We start from the raw sequence: 27,182 nt of genomic DNA on the forward strand, positions 1-27,182 counted from the left end.
GGCTACACACAGCTATACAAAAACACCCCTCTATATAGGACCTTCAATCAGAGGCAACGAAGAACAGCTGCCTCCAATTGAAGGTCAAACCAATAACCCTAAACATAGAACTAAAAAGACTAGACCAGAACATAGAAATATACTAACATAGAACATAACCAAAAACCCCGGAACACTCTAAACAAACACCCCTCTACATAAACACATAGCCCAACAAACCCCCGAAACACTCTAAACAAATACCCCCTGCCACGTCCTGACCAAACTACAATAACAAATAACCCCTTATACTGGTCAGGATGTGACATCTACTCTATTCTCACCTCTCTCTTTCCTCTCTTCCCTCTGAATATTTCTTGTAGGGGTTGATACATTTTTCTTAAGGCCAAATCAAGTCTGTGGAAATTACAAACTTTGAATACAATACAATTTGCATGTGAATATAGCAGATGTGTGTGATGTTTGGAAGGCCACAGAGATGTGTTATAGCTACCCTTTTTCTGGGTGGGGTTCAGTGGGTTGTCTAAATCTCCTGTTGGTTTGATCAGGAGAGTGAAGCTGTGCAGCAGAACCTAGCAACTCAATACACCCCTTCCTGCCCTGCAGTCTACCTGTCAGATAACACTTCATCACCCCACAGGGTCAGCCAAGGGCCAGATGAACTCCTGGGCTTCTCTCCCCTTTTCCCCATTCTGTGCATTCTGTGCTATCGTTCACTTCCTGTCACAGTTGTCGTTGGTTAAGGAGGACCAAAATGCCGCAGGTATATGTATGCTCATCTTGACTTTTAATAAATTCCAAAATGAACACCAAAATAACAAAAAAAGAGAACGAACGATCAACAAACAGTCTGGCAAGGCACAAGGCTAAACTCAGAACAATCTCCCACAAACACACAGACAAACACACCCAACTAATATAGGACTTCCAATCAAAGGCAACACCACACAGCTGCCTTCAATTGGAAGTCCACCCCAATTAACTCAACATAGAAACAGACTACCTAGACTAAACATAGAATACATGAATCCCAAACAGTGCCCAAAAACCCCCGGAATACTAAATCAAATGCCCTTACTACAAAAACACCACCCTGAACCACATAAAACAAATACCCTCTGCCACGTCCTGACCAAACTACAATAACAATTAACCCTTATACTGGCCAGGACGTGACAGTACCCCCCCCCCCCCCCCCCCCCCCAAAGGTGCTAACCCCGGAAGCACCTCAAAAATAACAAAAACCGCAAACAAGAACAAAAATCCCCCTAAACTAAAGGGAGGGAAGGGAGGGTGGCTGCTACACCCCCCCTCCCCAACCCACCTATATCTGGAGGTGGCTCTGGTTCTGGCAGTTCCGGGCAGACGACCCACCCCGGCAGCTCCGGGTAGACGGGCCACTCGGGCTGGGCCGGAGGACAGTCGGGCCACTCTGGCAGACCCGGAAGACAGTTGGGCCACTCTGGCATACCCGGAAGACAGTCGGGCCACTCTGGCAGACCCGGAAGACAGTCGGGCCACTCTGGCAGACCCGGAAGACAGTCGGGCCACTCTGGCAGACCCGGAGGACAGTCGGGCCCCTCTGGCAGACCCGGAGGACAGTCGGGCCCCTCGGGCTGACCCGGAGGACAGTCGGGCCCCTCGGGCAGACCCGGAGGACAGGAGGGCCCCTCGGGCTGGGCCGGAGGACAGGAGGGCCCCTCGGGCTGGGCCGGAGGACAGGAGGGCCCCTCGGGCTGGGCCGGAGGACAGGAGGGCCACTCTGGCAGCTCCGGGCAGTCTGGCCACTCTGGCAGCTCCGGGCAGTCTGGCCACTCTGGCAGCTCCGGGCAGTCTGGCCACTCTGGCAGCTCCGGGCAGTCTGGCCACTCTGGCAGCTCCTGACTAGTGGGTGGCTCTGGCGACTCTTGACTGACGGGCAACTCAAGCGACGTCGGACTGGGATAACGCACTTGAAGCCTGGTGCGTGGTGCTGGTACTGGATGTACCAGACTGGGAACACGCACCTCCAGGCTGGTGCGGGGAGCGGGAACAGGACGAGTCGGACTGGGCTGACGCACTTCCGGGTCTGCACGAGAGACAGGAACTGGAAACACCGGGCTATGGAGGCGCACAGGCGGTCTTGATCTTACCTCCTGCACAACCCGTCCTGGCTGGATGGAACTAGTAGCCCTGTACGAGCGGGGTGCTTGTACAGGGCGGACTGGGCTGTGCAGGGGCCTGATGGTAGGCGTGCGTAGAGCGGGAGTTGGGTAGCCTGGTCCTCGGAGGCGTACTGGCGACCAGATGCGCTGCGCAGGCATCCTCCTACCAGGCTGGATGCCCACTCTAGCACGGCACCTGCGAGGGGCTGGAATAACGCGCACCGGACTGTGCGTGCATATGGGTGAGAGAGTGCTCTCTTCAGCGAAACATGGCGCCCTCCACCTCATACGCTCCTCCATATAACCACGGGTAGCTGGCTTCTGGCTCTTCCTTGGCTTAGCCAAACTACCCGTGTGCCCCCCCAAAACAAATTCTTGGGGGTGCCTCTCGTGCTTCAACGCCAGTCGTGTTCCTCGGAAACGTTCCTGGTCCTTACCAGCCATACTCCATGGGCCCTCTCCGGCCATAACTTGCTCCCATGTCCATCTCTCCCGTTTGTCCAATTCAAAATCCCTCTGCTCCTTCCTCTGCTGCTTGGTCCTGGTTTGGTGGGAGATTCTGTCAGGGATTTCGTCGTCGTCAGACGATATGGCGAAATCATCGTCGGATAAGGAGGACCAATATGCAGCAGTATTATGAATGTTCATCTTGAAGTTTTATTAACTCAAAAAGTGAACACAAAATAATAAACAACGTACTCACAATCTACTAGACAGTCCTGTTAGGCTCACACACGCTAAACAAGAAACAATCTCCCACAAACATACAGACAAACACACCCAACTAATATAGGACTTCCAATCAAAGGCAACACCACACAGCTGCCTTCAATTGGAAGTCCACCCCAATTAGCTCTACATAGAAACAGACTACCTAGACTAAACATAGAATACATGAATCTCAAACAGTGCCCAAAAAAACCCGGAATACTTAAATCAAATGCCCTTACTACAAAAACACCACCCCGAACCACATAAACCAAAGACCCTCTGCCACGTCCTGACCAAACTACAATAACAATTAACCCTTATACTGGCCAGGACGTGACAGTACCCCCCCCCCCCCCCCCCCCCCCCCCCTAAAGGTGCTAACCCCGGACACTTCCCTTGCATGGATTTAGAAGAAATGGACTGGTGTAAGGATTATGGTTTCACCAATCCAATGCTTATGAGGGGCAAGTTGGGGAGAAGGATAGAGAATACAGACGTTCTCTCTTTTCTGACTCACACACAGAGAGAGAGAGAAAGAGAGAGTATTATAAACAGAGAGAGAGTATTATAAACAGAGAGAGAGAGAGAGTATTATAAACAGAGAGAGAGTATTATAAACAGAGAGAGAGTATTATAAACAGAGAGAGAGAGTATTATAAACAGAGAGAGAGAGTATTATAAACAGAGAGAGAGTATTATAAACAGAGAGAGAGAGAGAGTATTATAAACAGAGAGAGAGAGTATTATTAACAGAGAGAGAGTATTATAAACAGAGAGAGAGTATTATTAACAGAGAGAGAGAGAGAGTATTATAAACAGAGAGAGAGTATTATAAACAGAGCGAGAGAGAGTATTATAAACAGAGAGTATTATAAACAGAGAGAGAGAGAGAGTATTATAAACAGAGAGAGAGAAGAGAGAGAGTATTATAAACAGAGTGAGAGAGAGAGTATTATAAACAGAGAGAGAGAGTATTATAAACAGAGAGAGAGTATTGTAAACAGAGTATTATAAACAGAGAGTATTATAAACAGAGAGAGAGTATTATAACAGAGTATTATAAACAGAGAGTATTATAAACAGAGAGAGAGAGTATTATAAACAGAGAGAGAGTATTATAAACAGAGAGAGAGAGTATTATAAACAGAGAGAGAGAGTATTATAAACAGAGAGTATTATAAACAGAGAGTATTATAAACAGAGAGTATTATAAACAGAGAGAGAGAGTATTATAAACAGAGAGAGAGTATTATAAACAGAGTATTATAAACAGAGTATTATAAACAGAGTGAGACATTGTGTCTACTTGCATTGGGTATCATCCTTTATTTATTTTTTCTGTCTCTCCTGATAACACTCTGTTAGAAACTACAGACCTTTAGAATGAGCGCTAACATCACACTAGCATCGCTAAGGGGGAAACAGCACACAAACAGCACACTTTATTAGCATCAATGCTAACTTGAGAGGAAAAAACAGCAACAGTGTATACTGTATATTCGGATGGGTAGAAGGGGGTTGACCAATACTGAAGGAGACATACTGTTTACATCTAACTCCCAAGTGATGAGACCAGAGGCAGATCTTGATTCTAATGATGCAGGAATGATTGTCTAATGTGTTAGAGATATTCTGGTTGTCATTTGTTAGTATAATGTGTTACTCCTCTGGCCGTCACTAAAATAAAGTCCTGCTCTATGTATTTGCCCTCCTACTCTCTTCCACCTCCTCTTTGGCTCTGGCCTCTCTACTCTCCATCTATTATCATTGTCCTCTTTCCCTCAGTCTGCAGTAGAGGTAAACCTAATGAAGTACCTCAAGATATGTCTGGAGGCCTGGGGTCCCCCTGATTGTTATTCACTCATCTCAAAGCCAAAAGTGAATCTTGTGTGCGCTGACCAGCAACCCCGTTATAGACTACCAGTGGTCTTCCACTGTCTGTATCTGTGTGTGTTTCTGGTTGGCCTTCAGCACTCACTACAGTAACTCTGTGTTTCTGGTTGGCCTTCAGCACTCACTACAGTAACTCTGTGTTTCTGGTTGGCCTTCAGCACTCACTACAGTAACTCTGTGTTTCTACCTCACCTCCAACTATCTACCACTTCACAGATTGGCTCGTTCTTCATGATCAACCTGTGTCTGGTGGTCATCGCCACCCAGTTCAGTGAGACCAAGCAGCGGGAGCACCAGCTGATGCAGGAGCAGCGGGCCCAGTGCCTGTCCTCCTCTACCCTGGCCAGCCTGCATGAACCGGGGGACTGCTACGAAGAGCTCTTCCAGCTGGTCTGCCACATGCTGCGCAAGGCCCGCAGGAGATCTGTAGCCCTGTATAACCAACTGAGGGGAAGGCCTCTGCCACCACCGCCCACTAGAGGGAGAGGAAGAGGAGGAGGAAGAGGAGGAGGGGAAGGAGGAGGGAGTGCGAACGGAGGGGAACGGCATCACCTGAGGCAGCCACGACGTAAGTGGGAGGCAGCGGGTGGGAGTATGAGAGAGAGAGTTTTTGTTAAATGTCGAAACTTTCACTTTAACATTATATTAGCCTCTTTCACATTGTTTGGTGTGAGCCAGTGAGATGAGTCTTGTTTAATCTCTCGACTTTCAAACCTCTTTGGCGCTAGCAAACGCTGGCTTTCATGGATATAGTGCGACAATGTGAAAGTGTCTATTGATGCTGTTAGTGACATGCTGATTCTTTCTCACACTCCCTCTCCATCTTTCATTAGAATCTCACTGTCCTCACCAAAGCAAGCTGGACCCAATCCACAGCTCCCAACCCCTGGGCAACTCCATCGCCCTGGCCGTCCCTCAGAACACAGAGGACTGCCCTCAGTGCGCTGCGGCACTGTCACTCAGGGAAGGGGCGGGAGCTGTCGGCGACTCGGCCAATGGGGAGGAGGAGGAGGGGCCGTGGAGGAGACGGACAGGGAGGAGAACCACTTGGAGGAAAAAGTGGAAGAGGGGGAGGGAGTGAAGAAGAAGAGGAAGAGGAGGTCGTGTTTTGGACACTGTAAGGACATGTGGGATGAGATGAGGAAGAAACTTTGGGGCATCGTGGAGAGCAAATACTTCAATAGAGGAATTATGATCGCTATTCTCATCAATACTATCAGCATGGGGATAGAACACCACAACCAGGTAAATATACTATTCTCATCAATACTATCAGCATGAACCCCACAACCAGGTAAATATACTATTCTCATCAATACTATCAGCATGAACACCACAACCAGGTAAATATACTATTCTCATCAATACTATCAGCATGAACACCACAACCAGGTAAATATACTATTCTCATCAATACTATCAGCATGAACCCCACAACCAGGTAAATATACTATTCTCATCAATACTATCAGCATGAACCCCACAACCAGGTAAATATACTATTCTCATCAATACTATCAGCATGAACACCACAACCAGGTAAATATACTATTCTCATCAATACTATCAGCATGAACCCCACAACCAGGTAAATATACTATTCTCATCAATACTATCAGCATGAACCCCACAACCAGGTAAATATAATATTCTCATCAATACTATCAGCATGAACACCACAACCAGGAAAATATACTATTCTCATCAATATTATCATCATTGAAAAACCACAAAAGGTCAACTATAACACAATCAGGGAGTACAGCACATATACACAATGTGCACAACAACCGTATTGCTCTTCAGTCCCCAAAGCAAACCCATTGACTTTAGCTTAGTGGGCTAACAAGGTCGAGATTCGTCCAATGGATGACTCACAAGTAGTACAAGTCACTAGAAGTCGGATATCAGTGACGTACGTGGAACACTATCAATATAGGAATTTATTGTTCCATTATACACCCGATAGACCACCACAACGATATCACTAGAAAACAGCTAGGTAGGTACACCTCAACCTGCTTTTGGTGCTGTCTGTCTGGCTGGCTGGCTTCTCTCCTGAGAGAGACAGAGGAAGAGAGGAAGGGAGGGAGCTGCCTGTGTGGAAGGGGTGTGGTAGCTTCATGCCAAAATACACCCACCCTGGCTGTTACATAACCACTCCTACCTCCCTCAACCCCTCTCTTTCTCTATCTCTCTCTCTCCTGTCTCACACCCCTCCTTTCCCTGCCTCTTTTTGTCACCCTCCTCCCCTGTCTCTGTCCATCCCTCCCTCTCCCTCTCCCTTCTCCATTCTGTCTCCCTCCATCTCTCTCTCCCTCCCTCCCTCCCTCTGTCTTCATCTCTCATCCACCCCCTCACTCCTTGACGACATGCAGAGGAGTCGGTTCTCTCATTTCTGAAGACTCTAAAAATAACAGAGGGATGTGGGGAGAGGAGGAGAGGAGGACAGGAACTCACCGAGAGAGAAGAGGGAGCAGACTCCTGTTACGCAGCATTTTCTGCTCTATTCCTGTATGAATGTGCACACACACACACACACACACACACACTACACACACACACACACAGACACACACACCACACACACACACACACACACACACACACACACACACACACACACACACTACACACACACACACACACACACACACACACACACACACACACACACACACACCAACAGCATTACACACCACACACACACACACACACACACACACACACACACACACACACACACACACACACACACACACCACACACACCAACAGCATTACACACACCACACACACACACCACACACACCACACACCACACACACCACACACCACACACACCACACACCACACACACACAACCACACACACCAACAGCCTTACACACACACCTCACACACACACCAACAGCATTACACACACCACCACACACACACACACACACACACACACCACCACACTCACACACACACACACACACACACACACACCACACACTCCAACAGCATTACACACACCACACACACCACACACACACACACACACACACACACACACACACCACACACCACACACTCCAACAGCATTACACAATGGTCTCTCTTGGCTGAGGCAGAGGCGTTGTGTGTTCTGCAATAGATTTGTAAGTGTTGTTCCAGGGGGTTGTGTTCTAGAACTGAAAGCATATGTGTTTCCCTCTTTGGTAACAGGGCTTACTGAAACTTTATTTGATCAATCCCCTATGGGAAGGATTACATGACATGTGTTAAGAGCATACAGTGAGGATATGACCTTCACTAGATGTCCTTCAGATTTTGACTTGTAGTCTTCATTCAGAGTTGCTGTGTATGTGTGTGTTTGTGTGTGTGTTGTGTGTGACTACATCTCTGACTCATCAGCATTCATCTTTCACATCAATGGTAGCATGACTGAGAGGCTCCCCTATTAGCATGTATATTCAGTGTGTGTGTAGGGGGGGGGCTTATGCATTTATATTCAGTAAACATTCAATGATAAAAACAAGAGAACTACAAAGAGAGAGGGATGGAGAAAAGATAGGGAGGGATGGAGAAAAGAGAGGGAGAAAGAGAGGGATGTGCAGGCAGGGAGGTGCAGGTATCTGTGAGGGAGGAAATGAAAGACAGGAAGGAGAGATGAAAGGGTAAACAGGTGAGAGGGGAGGAGAGGGAGGAGAGGGAGGGAGGGAGGGCTGAGAGAGGAGGAAGAGGAACGTGGAGGGAGATAGAAGGTGATTGGAGGGAGATAGAGGTTGAAGGACGAAGAGGAACATGGAGGGAGATAGAAGGTGATAGGAGGAAGAGGAACATGGAGGGAGATACGTAGAAGGTGATAGGAGGGAGAGGAACATGGAGGGAGATAGAAGGTGATAGGAGGGAGAGGAACATGGAGGGAGATAGAAGGTGATAGGAGGGAGAGGAACATGGAGGGAGATAGAAGGTGATAGGAGGGAGAGGAACATGGAGGGAGATAGAAGGTGATAGGAGGGAGAGGAACATGGAGGGAGATAGAAGGTGATAGGAGGGAGAGGAACATGGAGGGAGATAGAAGGTGATAGGAGGAAGAGGAACATGGAGGGAGATAAAAGGTGATAGGAGGGAGAGGAACATGGAGGGAGATAGAAGGTGATAGGAGGGAGAGGAACATGGAGGGAGATAGAAGGTGATAGGAGGGAGAGGAACATGGAGGGAGATAGAAGGTGATAGGAGGGAGAGGAACATGGAGGGAGATAGAAGGTGATAGGAGGAAGAGGAACATGGAGGGAGATAGAAGGTGATAGGAGGGAGAGGAACATGGAGGGAGATAGAAGGTGATAGGAGGGAGAGGAACATGGAGGGAGATACGTAGAAGGTGATAGGAGGAAGACGAACATGGAGAGAGATAGAAGGTGATAGGAGGGAGAGGAACATGGAGGGAGATAGAAGGTGATAGGAGGAAGAGGAACATGGAGGGAGATAGAAGGTGATAGATGGAACATGGAGGGAGATAGGTGAGAAAAATATCAAATAGAAGAGATGTTTATTTATTTTTTTTTATTTTTTATTGACCCATCCCCTCTTAGGGGGACAAAAGCCACTTTGTTTTATATTTACATTTTTTACATTTTTTTTGGTTACATATAAATTGTACACACATTTCATATACAGTACATGCTTATTTTATACACAGTAATTACACAACAAAAACATGTAAAATATAGTTTTTTTATTATACATGAAATAGGTTGAATATTTACATAATGAAAACTCCTTTCAGCCCAGCGTCCCACATAGTTCTTGACTTAATTTCTCTCGTGAATGATTTGATTTCTCTAAAGAGAAACGGCCCGTTGAGCTCACAAAAAATAAATTCATGGATTTCAAGTAATTGAACGGACGTTTGCCAATTAATTAGTTAATAACCCCCCTAAATAAAGACATTTGGGTTAATCAGTCAGCACTAGATCTCATCCTCTCCTCTCTTCATCCCCTCATCTCCTCCACCATGCCTGCCAGTAGAGGAGGGGGGCTCTGTTCTTCTCCTTCTTTTGTTTTCTTCCCCTGAGCTGATCCATGGAGAGATATTGATCACAGAGAGATGGAAGTGTCTGGTAATGAGACAAAGAGAGAGAGAGGGAGATGGAGGGAGAGAGATAGAGGGAGGGAGGGTGATGGAAAGAGGGAAGAGAGGAACACAGGATTAGAGGAGAAGAAAGAGTGTCTTGGCTAGCCTGTATGTCTTCTGTCTTTGATACACAGATTTCACTGGTGATCACAGATACAATCTGATCAATATCACATGCACACTGTGGAGTGTGGGGATAGGCTTTAACGTGTGTGTGTGTGTGTGTGTGTGTGTGTGTGTGTGTGTGTGTGTGTGTGTGTGTGTGTGTGTGTGTGTGTGTGTGTGTGTGTGTGTGTGTGTGTGTGTGTGTGTGTGTTCATGCACTAATCCCGCTTCGAACCAAGCACAATCTTCCAGACAGAAAATGGCTGCACTACATTCCTTTGCTCCCTCCCTCCCCCTCGGTCTCTCTGAAAACAATAACATGACATTTTAGGCCAGTGTTCATATTGTCTCTTTTCTCGCTTTCATTGGTAAAAGCTACCGCGCCACTGAGCTGGATTTAGCTCACTATATCAAGTTGTATAGCTTGTGTTGTGTTGCAGTCTATGTGACAGGTTTGTACAGGTGTCTCAGTACTTAAGCTGTGTTGGTTGTCTGCAGTTTCATATTTTTCAATTGTTGATGGCGGTATTATAATAACAATACCAAAATAGCCTACCATATCTTGCTGTCTTCATTCCTCCATCTCTTTAAATGTGTTTCTCTCTCTGCGTTCTGTTTCTTTTGAATCTGTCTCCCCCTTCCAGCCGGAGGAGCTGACTAACGTGTTGGAGATCAGTAACATTGTGTTCACCAGTATGTTCACCCTGGAAATGATCCTCAAGCTGACCGCCTTTGGCTTCTTCGCCTACCTGAGGAACCCCTACAACATCTTCGACGGCATCATCGTCATCATCAGGTCGGGGGGCCTGCCCAACATGACCACAGAATGTTACCAGAACATTACAGGAATTATGTTACCAGAATGTTACCAGAATGTTACAGGAATTATGTTACCAGAATGTTACCAGAACGTTACCAGAACTTTACAGGAATGATGTTACCAGAATGTTACAGAACGTTACAGGAATTATGTTACCAGAACGTTACCAGAACGTTACCAGTATGTTACAGGAATTATGTTACCAGAATGTTACCAGAACGTTACAGGAATGATGTTACAGTTACCATGTCAGAATGTCACAGCTTTGGGATGTCAGTTGGAATGTTAGAATGATGGATAATGGATTGTCTCCTTGGGCGCTTGGGTTGGCATTGGAAGACAGCTGAATGTTCCCGATGGTTTCAGTTGGGATCAGAGGGGAAATTAGGAAACGTTGCTGTCTGGATTTGTGTCTTCTATTTTCTTCTCTTCCTTTCTCTTCCTGCCTGACTCATCTTTTCTCCTCTCTCCTGTCTCCTCTCTCCTGTCTCCTCTCTTCTCACTTCTCACTCCTCACACCTCACTCCTGTCTCCTCACTCCTATCTCCTCTCTCCTGTCTCCTCTCTTCTCACTTCTCTCTCCTCACTCCTCACACCTAACTCCTGTCTCCTCACTCCTCTCTCCTCTCTCATCTCTCATCTCTCCTTACTCCTCACTCCTCTCTCCTTTCTCATCTCTCCTCACTCCTCTCTCCTCTCTCCTCCCCTATTCTCTCTTTCTGCATCCATCTGTTTCATCCCTCCATCCATCTCTCTCTCCCCTCTCCAGTGTGTGTGAGATCATAGGTCAGTCTGATGGAGGTCTGTCTGTCCTGAGGACCTTCAGACTGTTGAGGGTGATCAAGCTGGTGCGCTTCATGCCAGCACTACGCAGACAGCTGGTGGTGCTGATGAAGACCATGGACAACGTGGCCACCTTCTGCATGCTCCTCATGCTCTTCATATTCATCTTCAGGTATAGGCATGTGTGTGTCTGTCCCCTCCCCCTGTCTGTCTCCTCGCTCTGTCTGCTCCTCTCTCTGTCTGTCTCCTCTCTCTGTCTGTCTCCTCTCTCTGTCTGTCCCCTCTCTCTGTCTGCTCCTCTCTCTGTCTGTCTCCTCTCTCTATCTGTTCCTCTCTCTGTCTGTCTCCTCGCTCTGTCTGCTCCTCTCTCTGTCTGCTCCTCTCTCTGTCTGCTCCTCTCTCTGTCTGTCTCCTCTCTCTGTCTGCTCCTCTCTCTGTCTGTCTCCTCTCTCTGACTGTCTCCTCTCTCTGACTGTCTCCTCTATCTGTCTGTCTCCTCTCTCTGTCTGCTCCTGTCTCTGTCTGCTCCTCTCTCTGTCTGCTCCTCTCTCTTTCTGTCTCCTCTCTCTCTCTGTCTGCTCCTCTCTCTGTCTGCTCCTCTCTCTGTCTGCTCCTCTCTCTGTCTGCTCCTCTCTCTGTCTGTGTGTGTGTTGTCTGTGAGGGTAGTAATGTAGAGGCTAGTCCCCTCCAGCTTCAGAAGAGCAATGGCCTCCTTGTTTGAGTGACAGGACTATAAGCAGTAGAGTGTGATTGATGGAGAGGAGAGCAATAACAGAGAGCATTCCCTTGGTGTTCATCGAGACACGCGTACAAACACACACACACACACCCTGCAGCACTGCAATCTCACATAAGTGCACTGAGCAGATGGTAGCGGGCTAGCATTGGAGTGAGCTAACAGACTCCCGCTACCCTATCTATCTTCCCACTGTAGCTGCTTGGGATTTGTGAATGTTATTGATTCCTGCTGCCGCTCCTGAAGGCACTATGGGTATTGAATCCACTCTGGTGTGTTACACTGTTCTATTCACAGCCCTTCCCTTGTCACTGGTTAGAAGAAGCTCTGAGGCGTTACTTCTCCATGTAGGAAGTGTATGTTTTCAAAACCAGAAGCCCCAAATATACTGCTTACTGTTTTATTCAGGTGCTGACTTTTCAGTGTGTGTGTGTGTGTGTGTGTGTGTGTGTGTGTGTGTGTGTGTGTGTGTGTGTGTGTGTGTGTGTGTGTCTGCGTGTGCGTGTGCGTGTGTGCGTGTGTGTTAGGCGTATCGTGCTGTAACTAATGAATGTTACTGTTTATAGTTGACATATCCCTGTCCTATTCCAGTATCCTGGGGATGCATATCTTTGGCTGTAAGTTCAGTCTGAAGACAGAGACTGGAGACACTGTTCCTGACAGGAAGAACTTTGACTCTCTTCTGTGGGCCATTGTCACTGTGTTTCAGGTATAGAACACACACACATATGCAAATGCGTAGAAAGTGCACTCACGCACACACGCACAAACACACACACACACTGGCAGAAACACACACACAGGCAGAAACACACACACACACATTTAGTTGCATTCACGTGCAACTCAATGTGGTTTCCTGGACATTTCGAAAGGGGTACCACAAAGTTATATTTCAGGCCCTGTTCAGTTCATTTATGTGAATGGCAAAGCTGTATAAACTGTATAACTTAATCTATATGCTGTATTCCCCAGATTCTGACTCAGGAAGACTGGAACATGGTGCTGTATAATGGAATGGCCTCCACCTCTCCCTGTGCTGCTCTCTACTTTGTGGCTCTAATGACCTTTGGCAACTACGTCCTCTTCAACCTGCTGGTGGCCATCTTGGTAGAGGGCTTTCAGGCTGAAGTAAGACCAGAGATTTTGTAACTTTTATTAGTCCTCCATTGTTGGTGAATTTCCACTAACAGGCTTAGCTCCAGTATGGTAAAACTGTCTGTCAGAGATACATGAATCATTAATGAGACAGGCAAGGGTGGTCTGAGTCTCTAGGATGTGGTAACCTGTTCTGATTGGATAGAGTTTTTAGCTAAAGAGCAGATTGGGCACTTAAGAAACTGACTCTGACTGCCTGGCTCTGTAGCTTTTAGTAAATCAAGGCTGGGATAAAACTTTAAAAGTCACTTAGATGGCCTACCTCTCGGATACTTTCAGAATGAGGCCAGGTAAGATTGACGTTTTCTATTTAATTATGCCTGTGGCTGTTGTCATAGTTCTAATTGCTCTTTCTTTTGCTCCTTCCCTCCACCCCTCTCTCCCTCCACCCCTCTCTCCCTCTCTCCCTCTCTCCTCTGGAAACAGGGGGATGCCAACCGGTCGTACTCCGAAGACGACAGGTCCTCATGTAACTTTGACGAGAACTCTGACAAGCTGAAGGACTCTCTTCATCTCTCTGGTATGGCTCAGAGGCATAAAACTATACTGTAGAAACTGCTTTTTAGAGCCGTAGAAACTGTAGAAACACTGCCTTGTACAGCCGCAATGGCTGAACAGGGTCACTGGGAGAAGTTATTTGTACAGCAACCACTACAAGGTAGATTTCATTGACTTCTATATTGAGTCAGAGAAGCAGCAGAACTCACCAAGGGGACAGTTCACCCAGTCTATTAAGGCCATTGCGAATGTCAAACCTCCCTTTTTCAAAAGATGTATGAATGATTTTGAATAGATGTACTGTATCAATCGTATAGAGTAAAAGTCTGATTTTAACAGTAAACCAGTCACTGATGCTAGAATGCTTTGGCCTGCTCCCAGATATATTTGTGCAGTTTTGCTAAATCCTACAGTCATGTTTGCCGTGACAATGGCCAATGTTAGGAAGGCAGCACAAACAGATGGGACCAGGCTAGGAATGCTTCCCAGATCAAGCCTGATCTCTCTGAAATGGAAGCGGCAGAAATGTTAAATAATACATGTGTTACAACACAACTTTTCCCACTCTCTTCTCCTCCCTATGGACATACACAAACCAAACTTATCTTACTGTACAAACTTACAGTGCGCTCCATGAGCTAGTCAGACCAGGTTAGGTTGAGAATGTGCTTAGTCAGTCTATGCCACTTTCTTTTATCTTCCAATATGTGCTTTGTAGTTCCATGCTGACTCTTTCTATCTGATTCTCTATCTCCCTCACTCTCTCTCTCTCTCTCTCTCTCTCTCTCTCTCTCTCCATCTATCCCTCCGATCTCTCTCTCTATCTCTTACCCCCCTCTCCTTCTCCTCATCCCCTTCCCCTCTCTCTCCCAGACCCTAAGATCTGCACCCTAACCCCCAACGGTCACCTGGACCTGTCCCCAACGCCCACGGGTCTGTACACGGCCGACAGGCTCACTTTCGCTCTGGGCTCACGCAAAAACAGTGTCATCTCTCTGGGCAGGGCTAACCTGGAGGGCAGGGCTAACCTGGAGGGCAGGGCTCTGGTGAGTGGTGGGAGGAAGGAGGGAGGGAGGAGACTGGAGAGAGGAGGGAAGAGGAAAGAGGGAGGGAGGTACAATGGGAAGGAGAACTGGTTTGTAATGGACTGGGTCAGAACAAGATGTGTCTTGCTATGGTTGCAATATAATTCAGGAAATGACTTAAAATTGCCCATTTAAAAAGAAATTGCTCATCATTGAAATGTATTTTTTCTTCAGTTCTTTATTGGATCCCTCTGCAGTCACTGCAAATGGCTGGGTTGGCCTAATGGTTTCGCTCTCCCTCTCCCTCTCCCTCTATCTCTCTCCCTCTTCCTCTTTGTATCTCTTCCTCACCCTCTTTGTCCCTCTCCCTTTCCATATTTCTCTCCCTCTTTCTCCCTCACCTTCTCCCTCTCCGTCTGTCCCTCTCCCTCTCTGTATTTCTCTCCCTCTTTCTCTTTCTCCCTCTCCTTCTCCCTCTCTCCCTCTCCCTCTCTGTATTTCTCATCCTCTTTCTCCCGCTCCCTCTCTGTATTTCTCTCCCTCTTTCTCCCTCTCCATCTGTCCCTCTCCCTCTCCCTCCATGTATTTCTCTCCCTCTTTCTCCCTCTCCCTCTCCCTCTCTGTATTTCTCTCCCTCTTTCTCCCTCTCCATCTGTCCCTCTCCCTCCATGTATTTCTCTCCCTCTTTCTCCCTCTCCTTCTCCCTCTCTCCCTCTCCTTCTACGTATTTCTCTCCCTCTTTCTCCCTCTCCATCTGTCTCTCTCCCTCTCCATCTCTCTTTCTCTCCCTCTCTGTCTCTCCGTCTCTCCTTCTCCCTCGCCGTCTATCTCTCCCTCTTTGTCTCCCTCTCTCTCCCCCAGTGTCGGGGGAGCAGCTCCCTGTACCACAACTGGGGCCGTCCTGCCTCCCAGACCCAGGCAATGTGGGGCCGGCGGTCTAGCTGGAACAGCCTGGGTCGCCCCTCCCGTGCCTTGGGCCTGGGATTGGGTGTAGGAGGAGGGGGTAGCCTGCGCTCCCGCAGCCCCCACGCCACCAACCCGGCCGAGCAGGAGTCCCTCCTCTCCCCCCCTCACCCTCCTCCGCACCTCGCCCACCCTCCTCCCCTCCTGGCCCTAAACTTTGTCCCGCGGCGGGACCGCCGGGCGCTGTCCTTGGAGCTGCCGGAGCTCCTCCAGGTCCCGGGGACCCCCCTGGCGTCAATGCTGCCTTACCCCAGGAAGAAGAGCTTCTCCAGTGGGTTGGTTGGTGGAGGGGCTGGGGGGGAGCACCAGGACTGCAATGGGAAGGCCCCATCGGCCCAGCTCCAGCTTCAACTTCAGCTGCCGCCACATCCCCATCCCCATCCACTGCTACTGACAGAGGTGTTCCCTCAGGTCAACACACGCAAGGACAGAGAGGACCTGGACGATGACATCGACTATGTGAGTTGGTGTTGGGGGAGGGGGAGGTCTGGGGGTGAGGGGAAGGTCTGGGGGTGAGGATGGGTGAGGTGAGATGTGTTTGGATGAGGATGGGTGAGATGTTGGGTGAGGTGTGGGGATGAGGTTGGGTGAGAGGGTGGGTGAGGGGGAGGTGTGGGGATGAGGTTGGGTGAGAGGGTGGGTGAGGGGAGGTGTGGGGTGAGGTTGGATGAGAGGGTGGGTGAGGTGTGGGGATGAGGTTGGGTGAGAGGGTGGGTGAGGGGGAGGTGTGGGGTGAGGTTGGGTGAGAGGGTGGGTGAGGGGGGGTGTGGGGGTGAGGTTGGGTGAGAGGGTGGGTGAGGGGGAGGTGTGGGGATGAGGTTGGGTGAGAGGGTGGGTGAGGGGAGGTGGGGGGTGAGGTTGGGTGAGAGGGTGGGTGAGGTGTGGGGATGAGGTTGGGTGAGTGGGTGGGTAAGGGGGAGGTGTGGGGGTGAGGTTGGGTGAGAGGGTGGGTGAGGGGGAGGTGTGGGGGTGAGGTTGGGTGAGAGGGTGGGTGAGGGGGAGGTGTGGGGTGAGGTTGGGTGAGAGGGTGGGTGAGGGGGAGGTGTGGGGTGAGGTTGGGTGAGAGGATGGGTGAGAGGGAGGTGTGGGGGTGAGGTTGGGTGGGTGAGGTGTGGGGATGAGGTTGGGTGAGTGGGTGGGTGAGGGGGAGGTGTGGGGGTGAGGTTGGGTGAGAGGGTGGGTGAGGGGCAGGTGTGGGGGTGAGGTTGGGTGAGAGGGTGGGTGAGGGGGAGGTTTGGGGGTGAGGTTGGCTGAGAGGGTGGGTGAGGGTGAGGTGTGGACGTGAGGTTGGGTGAGAGGGTGGGTGAGAGGGAGATGTGGGGGTGAGGTTGGGTGAGGTGTGGGGGTGAGGTTGGGTGAGAGGGTGGGTGAGGGGGAGGTGTGAGGTGTGGGGTGAGGTTGGGTAAGAGGGTGGGTGAGGGGGAGGTGTGGGGGTGAGGTTGGGTGAGAGGGTGGGTGAGGGGGAGGTGTGGGGGTGAGGTTGGGTGAGAGGGTGGGTGAGGGGAGGTGTGGGGGTGAGGTTGGGTGAGAGGGTGGGTGAGGGGGAGGTGTTGGGGTGAGGTGTGGGGGTGAGGTTGGGTGAGAGGGTGGGTGAGGGGGAGGTGTGGGGGTGAGGTTGGGTGAGAAGGTGGGTGAGGGGGAGGTGTGGGGGTGAGTTTGGGTGAGAGGGTGGGTGAGGGGGAGGTGTGGGGGTGAGGTTGGGTGTGTGTGTGGGTGAGGGGGAGGTGTGGGGGTGAGGTTGGGTGAAGGGGAGGTGTGGGGTGAGGTGAGGTGGGTGAGAGGGTGGGTGAGGGGGAGGTGTGGGGTGAGGTTGGGTGAGAGGGTGGGTGAGGGGGAGAGTGGTGAGAAGTAAGGGAAGAGGGGAGGATCTGAATGATGAGATTAAAGAGTGACTTGGTTGTGATGATAAACAATGATCAAGTCCTATTCACTTTAAAAACACCCTGGAACATACACAGTCCCAGTGATATGCTAACGTCTTGGTAAAGACAGATACTGTAGATAGGAGAGAAGGAACTGTTGTTGTACCAGTGATATCCTAACGTCTTGGTAAAGACAGATACTGTAGGTAGGGGAGAAGGAACTGTTGTTGTACCAGTGATATCCTAACGTCTTGGTAAAGACAGATACTGTAGATAGGAGAGAAGGAACTGTTGTTGTACCAGTGATATCCTAACGTCTTGGTAAAGACAGATACTGTAGGTAGGAGAGAAGGAACTGTTGTTGTACCAGTGATATCCTAACGTCTTGGTAAAGACAGATACTGTAGGTAGGAGAGAAGGAACTGTTGTTGTACCAGTGATATCCTAATGTCTTGGTAAAGACAGATACTGTAGATAGGAGAGAAGGAACTGTTGTTGTACCAGTGATATCCTAACGTCTTGGTAAAGACAGATAATGTAGGTAGGAGAGAAGGAACTGTTGTTGTACCAGTGATATCCTAACATCTTGGTAAAGACAGATACTGTAGATAGGAGAGAAGGAACTGTTGTTGTACCAGTGATATCCTAACGTCTTGGTAAAGACAGATAATGTAGGTAGGAGAGAAGGAACTGTTGTTGTACCAGTGATATCCTAACATCTTGGTAAAGACAGATACTGTAGATAGGAGAGAAGGAACTGTTGTTGTACCAGTGATATCCTAACGTCTTGGTAAAGACAGATAATGTAGGTAGGAGAGAAGGAACTGTTGTTGTACCAGTGATATCCTAACATCTTGGTAAAGACAGATACTGTAGATAGGAGAGAAGGAACTGTTGTTGTACCAGTGATATCCTAACGTCTTGGTAAAGACAGATAATGTAGGTAGGAGAGAAGGAACTGTTGTTGTACCAGTGATATCCTAATGTCTTGGTAAAGACAGATACTGTAGATAGGAGAGAAGGAACTGTTGTTGTACCAGTGATATCCTAACGTCTTGGTAAAGACAGATAATGTAGGTAGGAGAGAAGGAACTGTTGTTGTACCAGTGATATCCTAACATCTTGGTAAAGACAGATACTGTAGATAGGAGAGAAGGAACTGTTGTTGTACCAGTGATATCCTAACATCTTGGTAAAGACAGATACTGTAGATAGGAGAGAAGGAGCTGTTGTTGTACCAGTGATTTCCTAACGTCTTGGTAAAGACAGATACTGTAGGTAGGAGAGAAGGAACTGTTGTTGTACCAGTGGTATCCTAACGTCTTGGTAAAGCAGATACTGTAGATAGGGGAGAAGGAACTGTTGTTGTACCAGTGATATCCTAGCGTCTTGGTAAAGACAGATACTGTAGGTAGGAGAGAAGGAACTGTTGTTGTACCAGTGATATCCTAACGTCTTGGTAAAGACAGATACTGTAGGTAGGAGAGAAGGAACTGTTGTTGTACCAGTGATATCCTAACGTCTCGGTAAAGACAGATACTGTAGATAGGAGAGAAGGAACTGTTGTTGTACCTGTGATATGCTAACGTCTCGGTAAAGACAGATACTGTAGATAGGAGAGAAGGAACTGTTGTTGTACCAGTGATATCCTAACGTCTTGGTAAAGACAGATACTGTAGGTAGGAGAGAAGGAACTGTTGTTGTAGCAGTGATATCCTAACGTCTTGGTAAAGACAGATACTGTAGATAGGAGAGAAGGAACTGTTGTTGTACCAGTGATATCCTAACGTCTTGGTAAAGACAGATACTGTAGGTAGGAGAGAAGGAACTGATGTTGTACCAGTGATATCCTAACGTCTTGTTAAAGACAGATACTGTAGGTAGGAGAGAAGGAACTGTTGTTGTACCAGTGATATCCTAACGTCTTGGTAAAGACAGATACTGTAGGTAGGAGAGAAGGAACTGTTGTTGTACCTGTGATATGCTAACGTCTTGGTAAAGACAGATACTGTAGGTAGGAGAGAAGGAACTGTTGTTGTACCAGTGATATCCTAACGTCTTGGTAAAGACAGATACTGTAGGTAGGAGAGAAGGAACTGTTGTTGTACCAGTGATATCCTAACGTCTTGGTAAAGACAGATACAGTAGATAGGAGAGAAGGAACTGTTGTTGTACCAGTGATATCCTAACGTCTTGGTAAAGACAGATACTGTAGGTAGGAGAGAAGGAACTGTTGTTGTACCAGTGATATCCTAACGTCTTGGTAAAGACAGATACTGTAGGTAGGAGAGAAGGAACTGATGTTGTACCAGTGATATCCTAACGTCTTGGTAAAGACAGATACTGTAGATAGGAGAGAAGGAACTGTTGTTGTACCAGTGATATCCTAACGTCTTGGTAAAGACAGACACTGTAGATAGGAGAGAAGGAACTGTTGTTGTACCAGTGATATCCTAACGTCTTGGTAAAGACAGATACTGTAGGTAGGAGAGAAGGAACTGTTGTTGTACCAGTGATATCCTAACGTCTTGGTAAAGACAGATACTGTAGGTAGGAGAGAAGGAACTGTTGTTGTACCAGTGATATCCTAACGTCTTGGTAAAGACAGATACTGTAGGTAGGAGAGAAGGAACTGTTGTTGTACCAGTGATATCCTAACTTCTTGGAAAGACAGACACTGTAGATAGGAGAGAAGGAACTGTTGTTGTACCAGTGATATCCTAACGTCTTGGTAAAGACAGATACTGTAGGTAGGAGAGAAGGAACTGTTGTTGTACCAGTGATATCCTAACGTCTTGGTAAAGACAGATACTGTAGGTAGGAGAGAAGGAACTGATGTTGTACCAGTGATATCCTAACGTCTTGGTAAAGACAGATACTGTAGATAGGAGAGAAGGAACTGTTGTTGTACCAGTGATATGCTAACGTCTTGGTAAAGACTGATACTGTAGATAGGAGAGAAGGAACTGTTGTTGTACCAGTGATATCCTAACGTCTTGGTAAAGACAGATACTGTAGGTAGGAGAGAAGGAACTGTTGTTGTACCAGTGATATCTAAAGTCTTGGTAAAGACAGATACTGTAGGTAGGAGAGAAGGAACTGTTGTTGTACCAGTGATATCCTAACGTCTTGGTAAAGACAGATACTGTAGGTAGGAGAGAAGGAACTGATGTTGTACCAGTGATATCCTAACGTCTTGGTAAAGACAGATACTGTAGGTAGGAGAGAAGGAACTGTTGTTGTACCAGTGATATCCTAACGTCTTGGTAAAGACAGATACTGTAGATAGGAGAGAAGGAACTGTTGTTGTACCTTTGATATGCTAACGTCTTGGTAAAGACAGATACTGTATATAGGAGAGAAGGAACTGTTGTTGTACCAGTGATATCCTAACGTCTTGGTAAAGACAGATACTGTAGATAGGAGAGAAGGAACTGTTGTTGTACCAGTGATATCCTAACGTCTTGGTAAAGACAGATACTGTAGGTAGCAGAGAAGGAACTGTTGTTGTACCAGTGATATCCTAACGTCTTGGTAAAGACAGATACTGTAGATAGGAGAGAAGGAACTGTTGTTGTACCAGTGATATCCTAACGTCTTGGTAAAGACAGATACTGTAGGTAGGAGAGAAGGAACTGTTGTTGTACCAGTGATATCCTAACGTCTTGGTAAAGACAGATACTGTAGGTAGGAGAGAAGGAACTGTTGTTGTACCAGTGATATCCTAACGTCTTGGTAAAGACAGATACTGTAGGTAGGAGAGAAGGAACTGTTGTTGTACCAGTGATATCCTGACGTCTTGGTAAAGACAGATACTGTAGGTAGGAGAGAAGGAACTGTTGTTGTACCAGTGATATCCTAACGTCTTGGTAAAGACAGATACTGTAGGTAGGAGAGAAGGAACTGTTGTTGTACCAGTGATATGCTAACGTCTTGGTAAAGACAGATACTGTAGATAGGAGAGAAGGAACTGTTGTTGTACCAGTGATATCCTAACGTCTTGGTGAAGACAGATACTGTAGGTAGGAGAGAAGGAACTGTTGTTGTACCAGTGATATCCTAACGTCTTGGTAAAGACAGATACTGTAGGTAGGAGAGAAGGAACTGTTGTTGTACCAGTGATATCCTAACGTCTTGGTAAAGATAGATACTGTAGGTAGGAGAGAAGGAACTGTTGTTGTACCAGTGATATCCTAACGTCTTGGTAAAGACAGATACTGTAGGTAGGAGAGAAGGAACTGTTGTTGTACCAGTGATATCCTAACGTCTTGGTAAAGACAGATACTGTAGATAGGAGAGAAGGAACTGTTGTTGTACCAGTGATATCCTAACGTCTTGGTAAAGACAGATACTGTAGGTAGGAGAGAAGGAACTGTTGCTGTACCAGTGATATCCTAACGTCTTGGTAAAGACAGATACTGTAGATAGGAGAGAAGGAACTGTTGTTGTACCATTGATATGCTAACGTCTTGGTAAAGACAGATACTGTAGGTAGGAGAGAAGGAACTGTTGTTGTACCAGTGATATCCTAACGTCTTGGTAAAGACAGATACTGTAGATACGAGAGAAGGAAGAGTTGTTGTACCAGTGATATCCTAACGTCTTGGTAAAGACAGATACTGTAGGTAGGAGAGAAGGAACTGTTGTTGTACCAGTGATATCCTAACGTCTTGGTAAAGACAGATACTGTAGGTAGGAGAGAAGGAACTGTTGTTGTACCAGTGATATCCTAACGTCTTGGTAAAGACAGATACTGTAGGTAGGAGAGAAGGAACTGTTGTTGTACCAGTGATATCCTAACGTCTTGGTAAAGACAGATACTGTAGATAGGAGAGAATGAACTGTTGTTGTACCAGTGATATCCTAACGTCTTGGTAAAGACAGATACTGTAGATAGGAGAGAAGGAAGAGTTGTTGTACCAGTGATATCCTAACGTCTTGGTAAAGACAGATACTGTAGATAGGAGAGAAGGAACTGTTGTTGTACCAGTGATATGCTAACGTCTTGGTAAAGACAGATACTGTAGGTAGGAGAGAAGGAACTGTTGTTGTACCAGTGATATCCTAACGTCTTGGTAAAGACAGATACTGTAGATAGGAGAGAAGGAAGAGTTGTTGTACCAGTGATATCCTAACGTCTTGGTAAAGACAGATACTGTAGGTAGGAGAGAAGGAACTGTTGTTGTACCAGTGATATCCTAACGTCTTGGTAAAGACAGATACTGTAGGTAGGAGAGAAGGAACTGTTGTTGTACCAGTGATATCCTAACGTCTTGGTAAAGACAGATACTGTAGGTAGGAGAGAAGGAACTGTTGTTGTACCAGTGATATCCTAACGTCTTGGTAAAGACAGATACTGTAGATAGGAGAGAAGGAACTGTTGTTGTACCAGTGATATCCTAACGTCTTGGTAAAGACAGATACTGTAGATAGGAGAGAAGGAACTGTTGTTGTACCAGTGATATCCTAACGTCTTGGTAAAGACAGATACTGTAGATAGGAGAGAAGGAACTGTTGTTCTACCAGTGATATCCTATCGTCTTGGTAAAGACAGATACTGTAGGTAGGAGAGAAGGAACTGTTGTTGTACCAGTGATATCCTAACGTCTTGGTAAAGACAGATACTGTAGATAGGAGAGAAGGAACTGTTGTTGTACCAGTGATATCCTAACGTCTTGGTGAAGACAGATACTGTAGGTAGGAGAGAAGGAACTGTTGTTGTACCAGTGATATCCTAACGTCTTGGTAAAGACAGATACTGTAGGTAGGAGAGAAGGAACTGTTGTTGTACCAGTGATATCCTAACGTCTTGGTAAAGACAGATACTGTAGGTAGGAGAGAAGGAACTGTTGTTGTACCAGTGATATCCTAACGTCTTGGTAAAGACAGATACTGTAGATAGGAGAGAAGGAACTGTTGTTGTACCAGTGATATCCTAACGTCTTGGTAAAGACAGATACTGTAGATAGGAGAGAAGGAAGAGTTGTTGTACCAGTGATATCCTAACGTCTTGGTGAAGACAGATACTGTAGGTAGGAGAGAAGGAACTGTTGTTGTACCAGTGATATCCTAACGTCTTGGTAAAGACAGATACTGTAGATAGGAGAGAAGGAACTGTTGTTGTACCAGTGATATCCTAACGTCTTGGTAAAGACAGATACTGTAGGTAGGAGAGAAGGAACTGTTGTTGTACCAGTGATATCCTAACGTCTTGGTAAAGACAGATACTGTAGGTAGGAGAGAAGGAACTGTTGTTGTACCAGTGATATCCTAACGTCTTGGTAAAGACAGATACTGTAGGTAGGAGAGAAGGAACTGTTGTTGTACCAGTGATATCCTAACGTCTTGGTAAAGACAGATACTGTAGGTAGGAGAGAAGGAACTGTTGTTGTACCAGTGATTTCCTAACGTCTTGGTAAAGACAGATACTGTAGGTAGGAGAGAAGGAACTGTTATTATACCAGTGATATCCTAACGTCTTGGTAAAGACAGATACTGTAGGTAGGAGAGAAGGAACTGTTGTTGTACCAGTGTTATTCATGACCAGCAGCCCAATGCAGCTTATAGTAGAATAAACACACTGTGTATAGCAGTTTATAAAATAAATATCCAGGAATACATTCTCCAGTAGATACTCCGTTATGTCTCTCCCCTGGGATTCTATTGTTTCAACAGTAAACAATCCCATACATACAGGGCTGAACCAGGCCAATTAATTATGCTATTTACACAAAATGACACCCTATTCCCTATGTAGTGGACTACTCTGACCAGGGAATATAGTGCACTATATAGGGATTAGGGTTCCATTTGAGATTCAGTCACTGAGTAGAGCAGACAAATGGGGATGCTGGATATTATGCTTCTAGGTGTTGATAAAGCAAAGTGTCCTCTCTTGTAAACAATTAAGACAAAGGATTCATCTTTTCTCTTGGGAGGTGGAATAATCGGAATAATCTTATTGTATTATACAGTATAGCCGTTTCTCTTTGTCTGGAACCAGTGTGTGTATGTGTACTGAATTCACTCACCAAACTGTGTGTGTGTGTGTGTGTGTGTGTGTGTGTGTGTGTGTGTGTATGTGCGTGCGTGCCTGCCTCCCTGCTTGCGTTCACACGTGCATGTGTGTGTTCTGACTGTGTGTGTATTATGACGTTGTGTGTGAATTCTGACGTTGTGTGTGTGTGCTGTGTCCCTCCTCCAGAGTCTGTGTTTCCGTATCCAGAAGATGATGGAGGTGTACAGGCCAGAGTGGTGTGAGACCAGAGAGGACTGGTCTGTCTTCCTCTTCTCTCCTCAGAACAGGTCTGTCTGTCTGTCAATCCCTGTTTTCACTCATTCACTCTTTCATTTCATTTCCTGCTCAGCACTAACACCCCTGATACAGCCATTCAAGGCTTTGGTGTTCCGTTCATAAGTTATTGAATCCGATGCATTTGTGCTAGGCTAGAACGAAAGCCTGCACAGCCTATGGATCCCCACTCCTCAAGAGAAGAATTGCCAAGCACCACCTTATCAGAATACCTGCCTCATTAGTGTATGGATCCCTGTCCCTGAGGTAGCAAAGGGATGCTTCCCATAGTGATCCTCTATCTGTTGGTCAACAATAAATCCACCTAAGGGCTCACAGATAGAGCTCAGGCTGGAAGGCATTGCAACAGTGTTCTGTTAGCGGTGGAGGTACACTGTATATACAAACGTCTGTGGACACCTCTTCAAATTAGTGAATTCGGGCTGTTTCAGCCACACTTGTAGCTGACAGGTGTATAAAATCAAGCACGCGGCCATGCAATCTCCATAGACAAACATTGGCAGTATAATGGCCTTACTGAATAGCTAAGTGAATTTCATGGTGGCGCTATCATAGGATGCCACCTTTCCAACAAGTCAGTTTATCAAATTTCTGCCCTGCTAGAGCTGCCCTGGTTAACTTTAAGTGCTGTTATTGTGACGTGGAAACAGCTAGGAGCAACAACGGCTCAGCCGCGAAGTGGTAGGCCACACAAGCTCACAGAATGGGACCAACGAGTGCTGAAGCGCGTAAAATCGTCTGTCCTCATTTGCAACACTGCCTCTGGAAGCAACATCAGCACAATAACTGTTTGTCGGGAGCTTCCATGGCTGAGCAGCCGCACACAAGCCTAAGATCACCATGCCTAAGGATAAACGTTGGCTGGAGTGGTGTAAAGCTCGCCGCCATTGGACTCTGGAGCAGTGGAAATACGTTCTCTGGTGTGATGAATCATGCTTCACCATCTGGCAGTCCAACGGACGAATCTGGGTTTGGCAGATGCCAGGAGAACGCTACCTACCCCAATGCAAAGTGCCAGCTGTAAAGTTTGGTGGAGGAGGAACAATGTTCTGGGGCTGTTTTTCATGGTTCTAGATGATTCTGTGTTTCCAACTTTGTGGCAACAGTTTTGGGAAGGCCATTTCCTGTTTCAGCATGACAATGCCCCCTTGCACAAATTGAGGTCCATACAGAAATGGTTTGTTGAGATCGGTGTGGAAGAACTTGACTGGCCTGCACAGAGCCCTGACCTCAACCACATCTAACACCTTTGGGATGAATTGGAACGCCGATTGTAAGTCAGACCTAATCGCCCAACACCAGTGCCCAACCTCACTACTGCTCTTGTGGCTGAATGGAAGCAAGTCCCTGCAGCAATGTTCTAACATCTAGTTGACAGCCTTCCCAGAAGAGTGGAGGCTGTTATAACAGCAAAGGGGGGGCCAATTCCATATTAGTCCCCATGTGTCACTCCAGAGTCCAGTGTAGTAGGTCAGGGCGTGTTTAGGGTTTGATCTAGTATATTTATTTCTCGGTTGGTGCTAATATGGTTCCCAATTAGAGGCAGCTGTTTATCGTTGCCTCTGATTGGGGATCATATTTAGGTAGTTATTTCCCCACTTCTGTTTTGTGGGATATTGATTGTTAGTGTGTTTGGGCACTACGTCCTCATGGTCTTTGTAAGTTTTGTTATTTTGTTTTGTTAGTTTCACTTAAATAAATATGTGGAACTATACTCACACTGCGCCTTGGTCCGATCATTTTCGAGAACGTGACAGAATATCCCACCAAACCAAGACCAAGCGGCGTGTTCACCAGGTAAAGGAGTTTTGGACATGGGAAGAAGTGATGGGTGGATGCGAAACCCTTCCTTGGCGGCAGACGGAAAGTAATAATGGAGGACAGCAACGACACCAGGGTTCGCGGCCACAGAAAGCCCAAGGACAACCCCAAGATTTTTTGGGTGGCCGGGGGTGGCCGGTCGAGCCGAGGAGAGTGTCAGAGCCTGAATGGCAAACTCTGGAGGAGCGTGTAGTCAGACCACAGCCACAGAAACCCCAAGATGTTTTT

General features: G+C 47.1%; 1 protein-coding gene across 1 annotated transcript in view; it reads left to right on the forward strand.

Moving 5' to 3' along the window:
• The window catches only part of LOC115170710 (voltage-dependent T-type calcium channel subunit alpha-1I-like), a 207,080-nt gene that overhangs the window by 116,933 nt on the left and 62,965 nt on the right, over nt 1-27,182 (forward strand). Inside the window, 11 exon segments of the mRNA XM_029726944.1 lie at nt 4,965-5,316; nt 5,582-5,820; nt 5,823-5,993; nt 10,621-10,772; nt 11,566-11,751; nt 12,907-13,024; nt 13,291-13,446; nt 13,900-13,993; nt 14,845-15,017; nt 15,858-16,418; nt 25,026-25,126. Coding sequence (XP_029582804.1) covers nt 4,965-5,316; nt 5,582-5,820; nt 5,823-5,993; nt 10,621-10,772; nt 11,566-11,751; nt 12,907-13,024; nt 13,291-13,446; nt 13,900-13,993; nt 14,845-15,017; nt 15,858-16,418; nt 25,026-25,126 — 2,303 coding nt within the window.

This window comes from Salmo trutta, chromosome 32, assembly GCF_901001165.1.
Source record: "Salmo trutta chromosome 32, fSalTru1.1, whole genome shotgun sequence".
NCBI lineage: Eukaryota > Metazoa > Chordata > Actinopteri > Salmoniformes > Salmonidae > Salmo > Salmo trutta.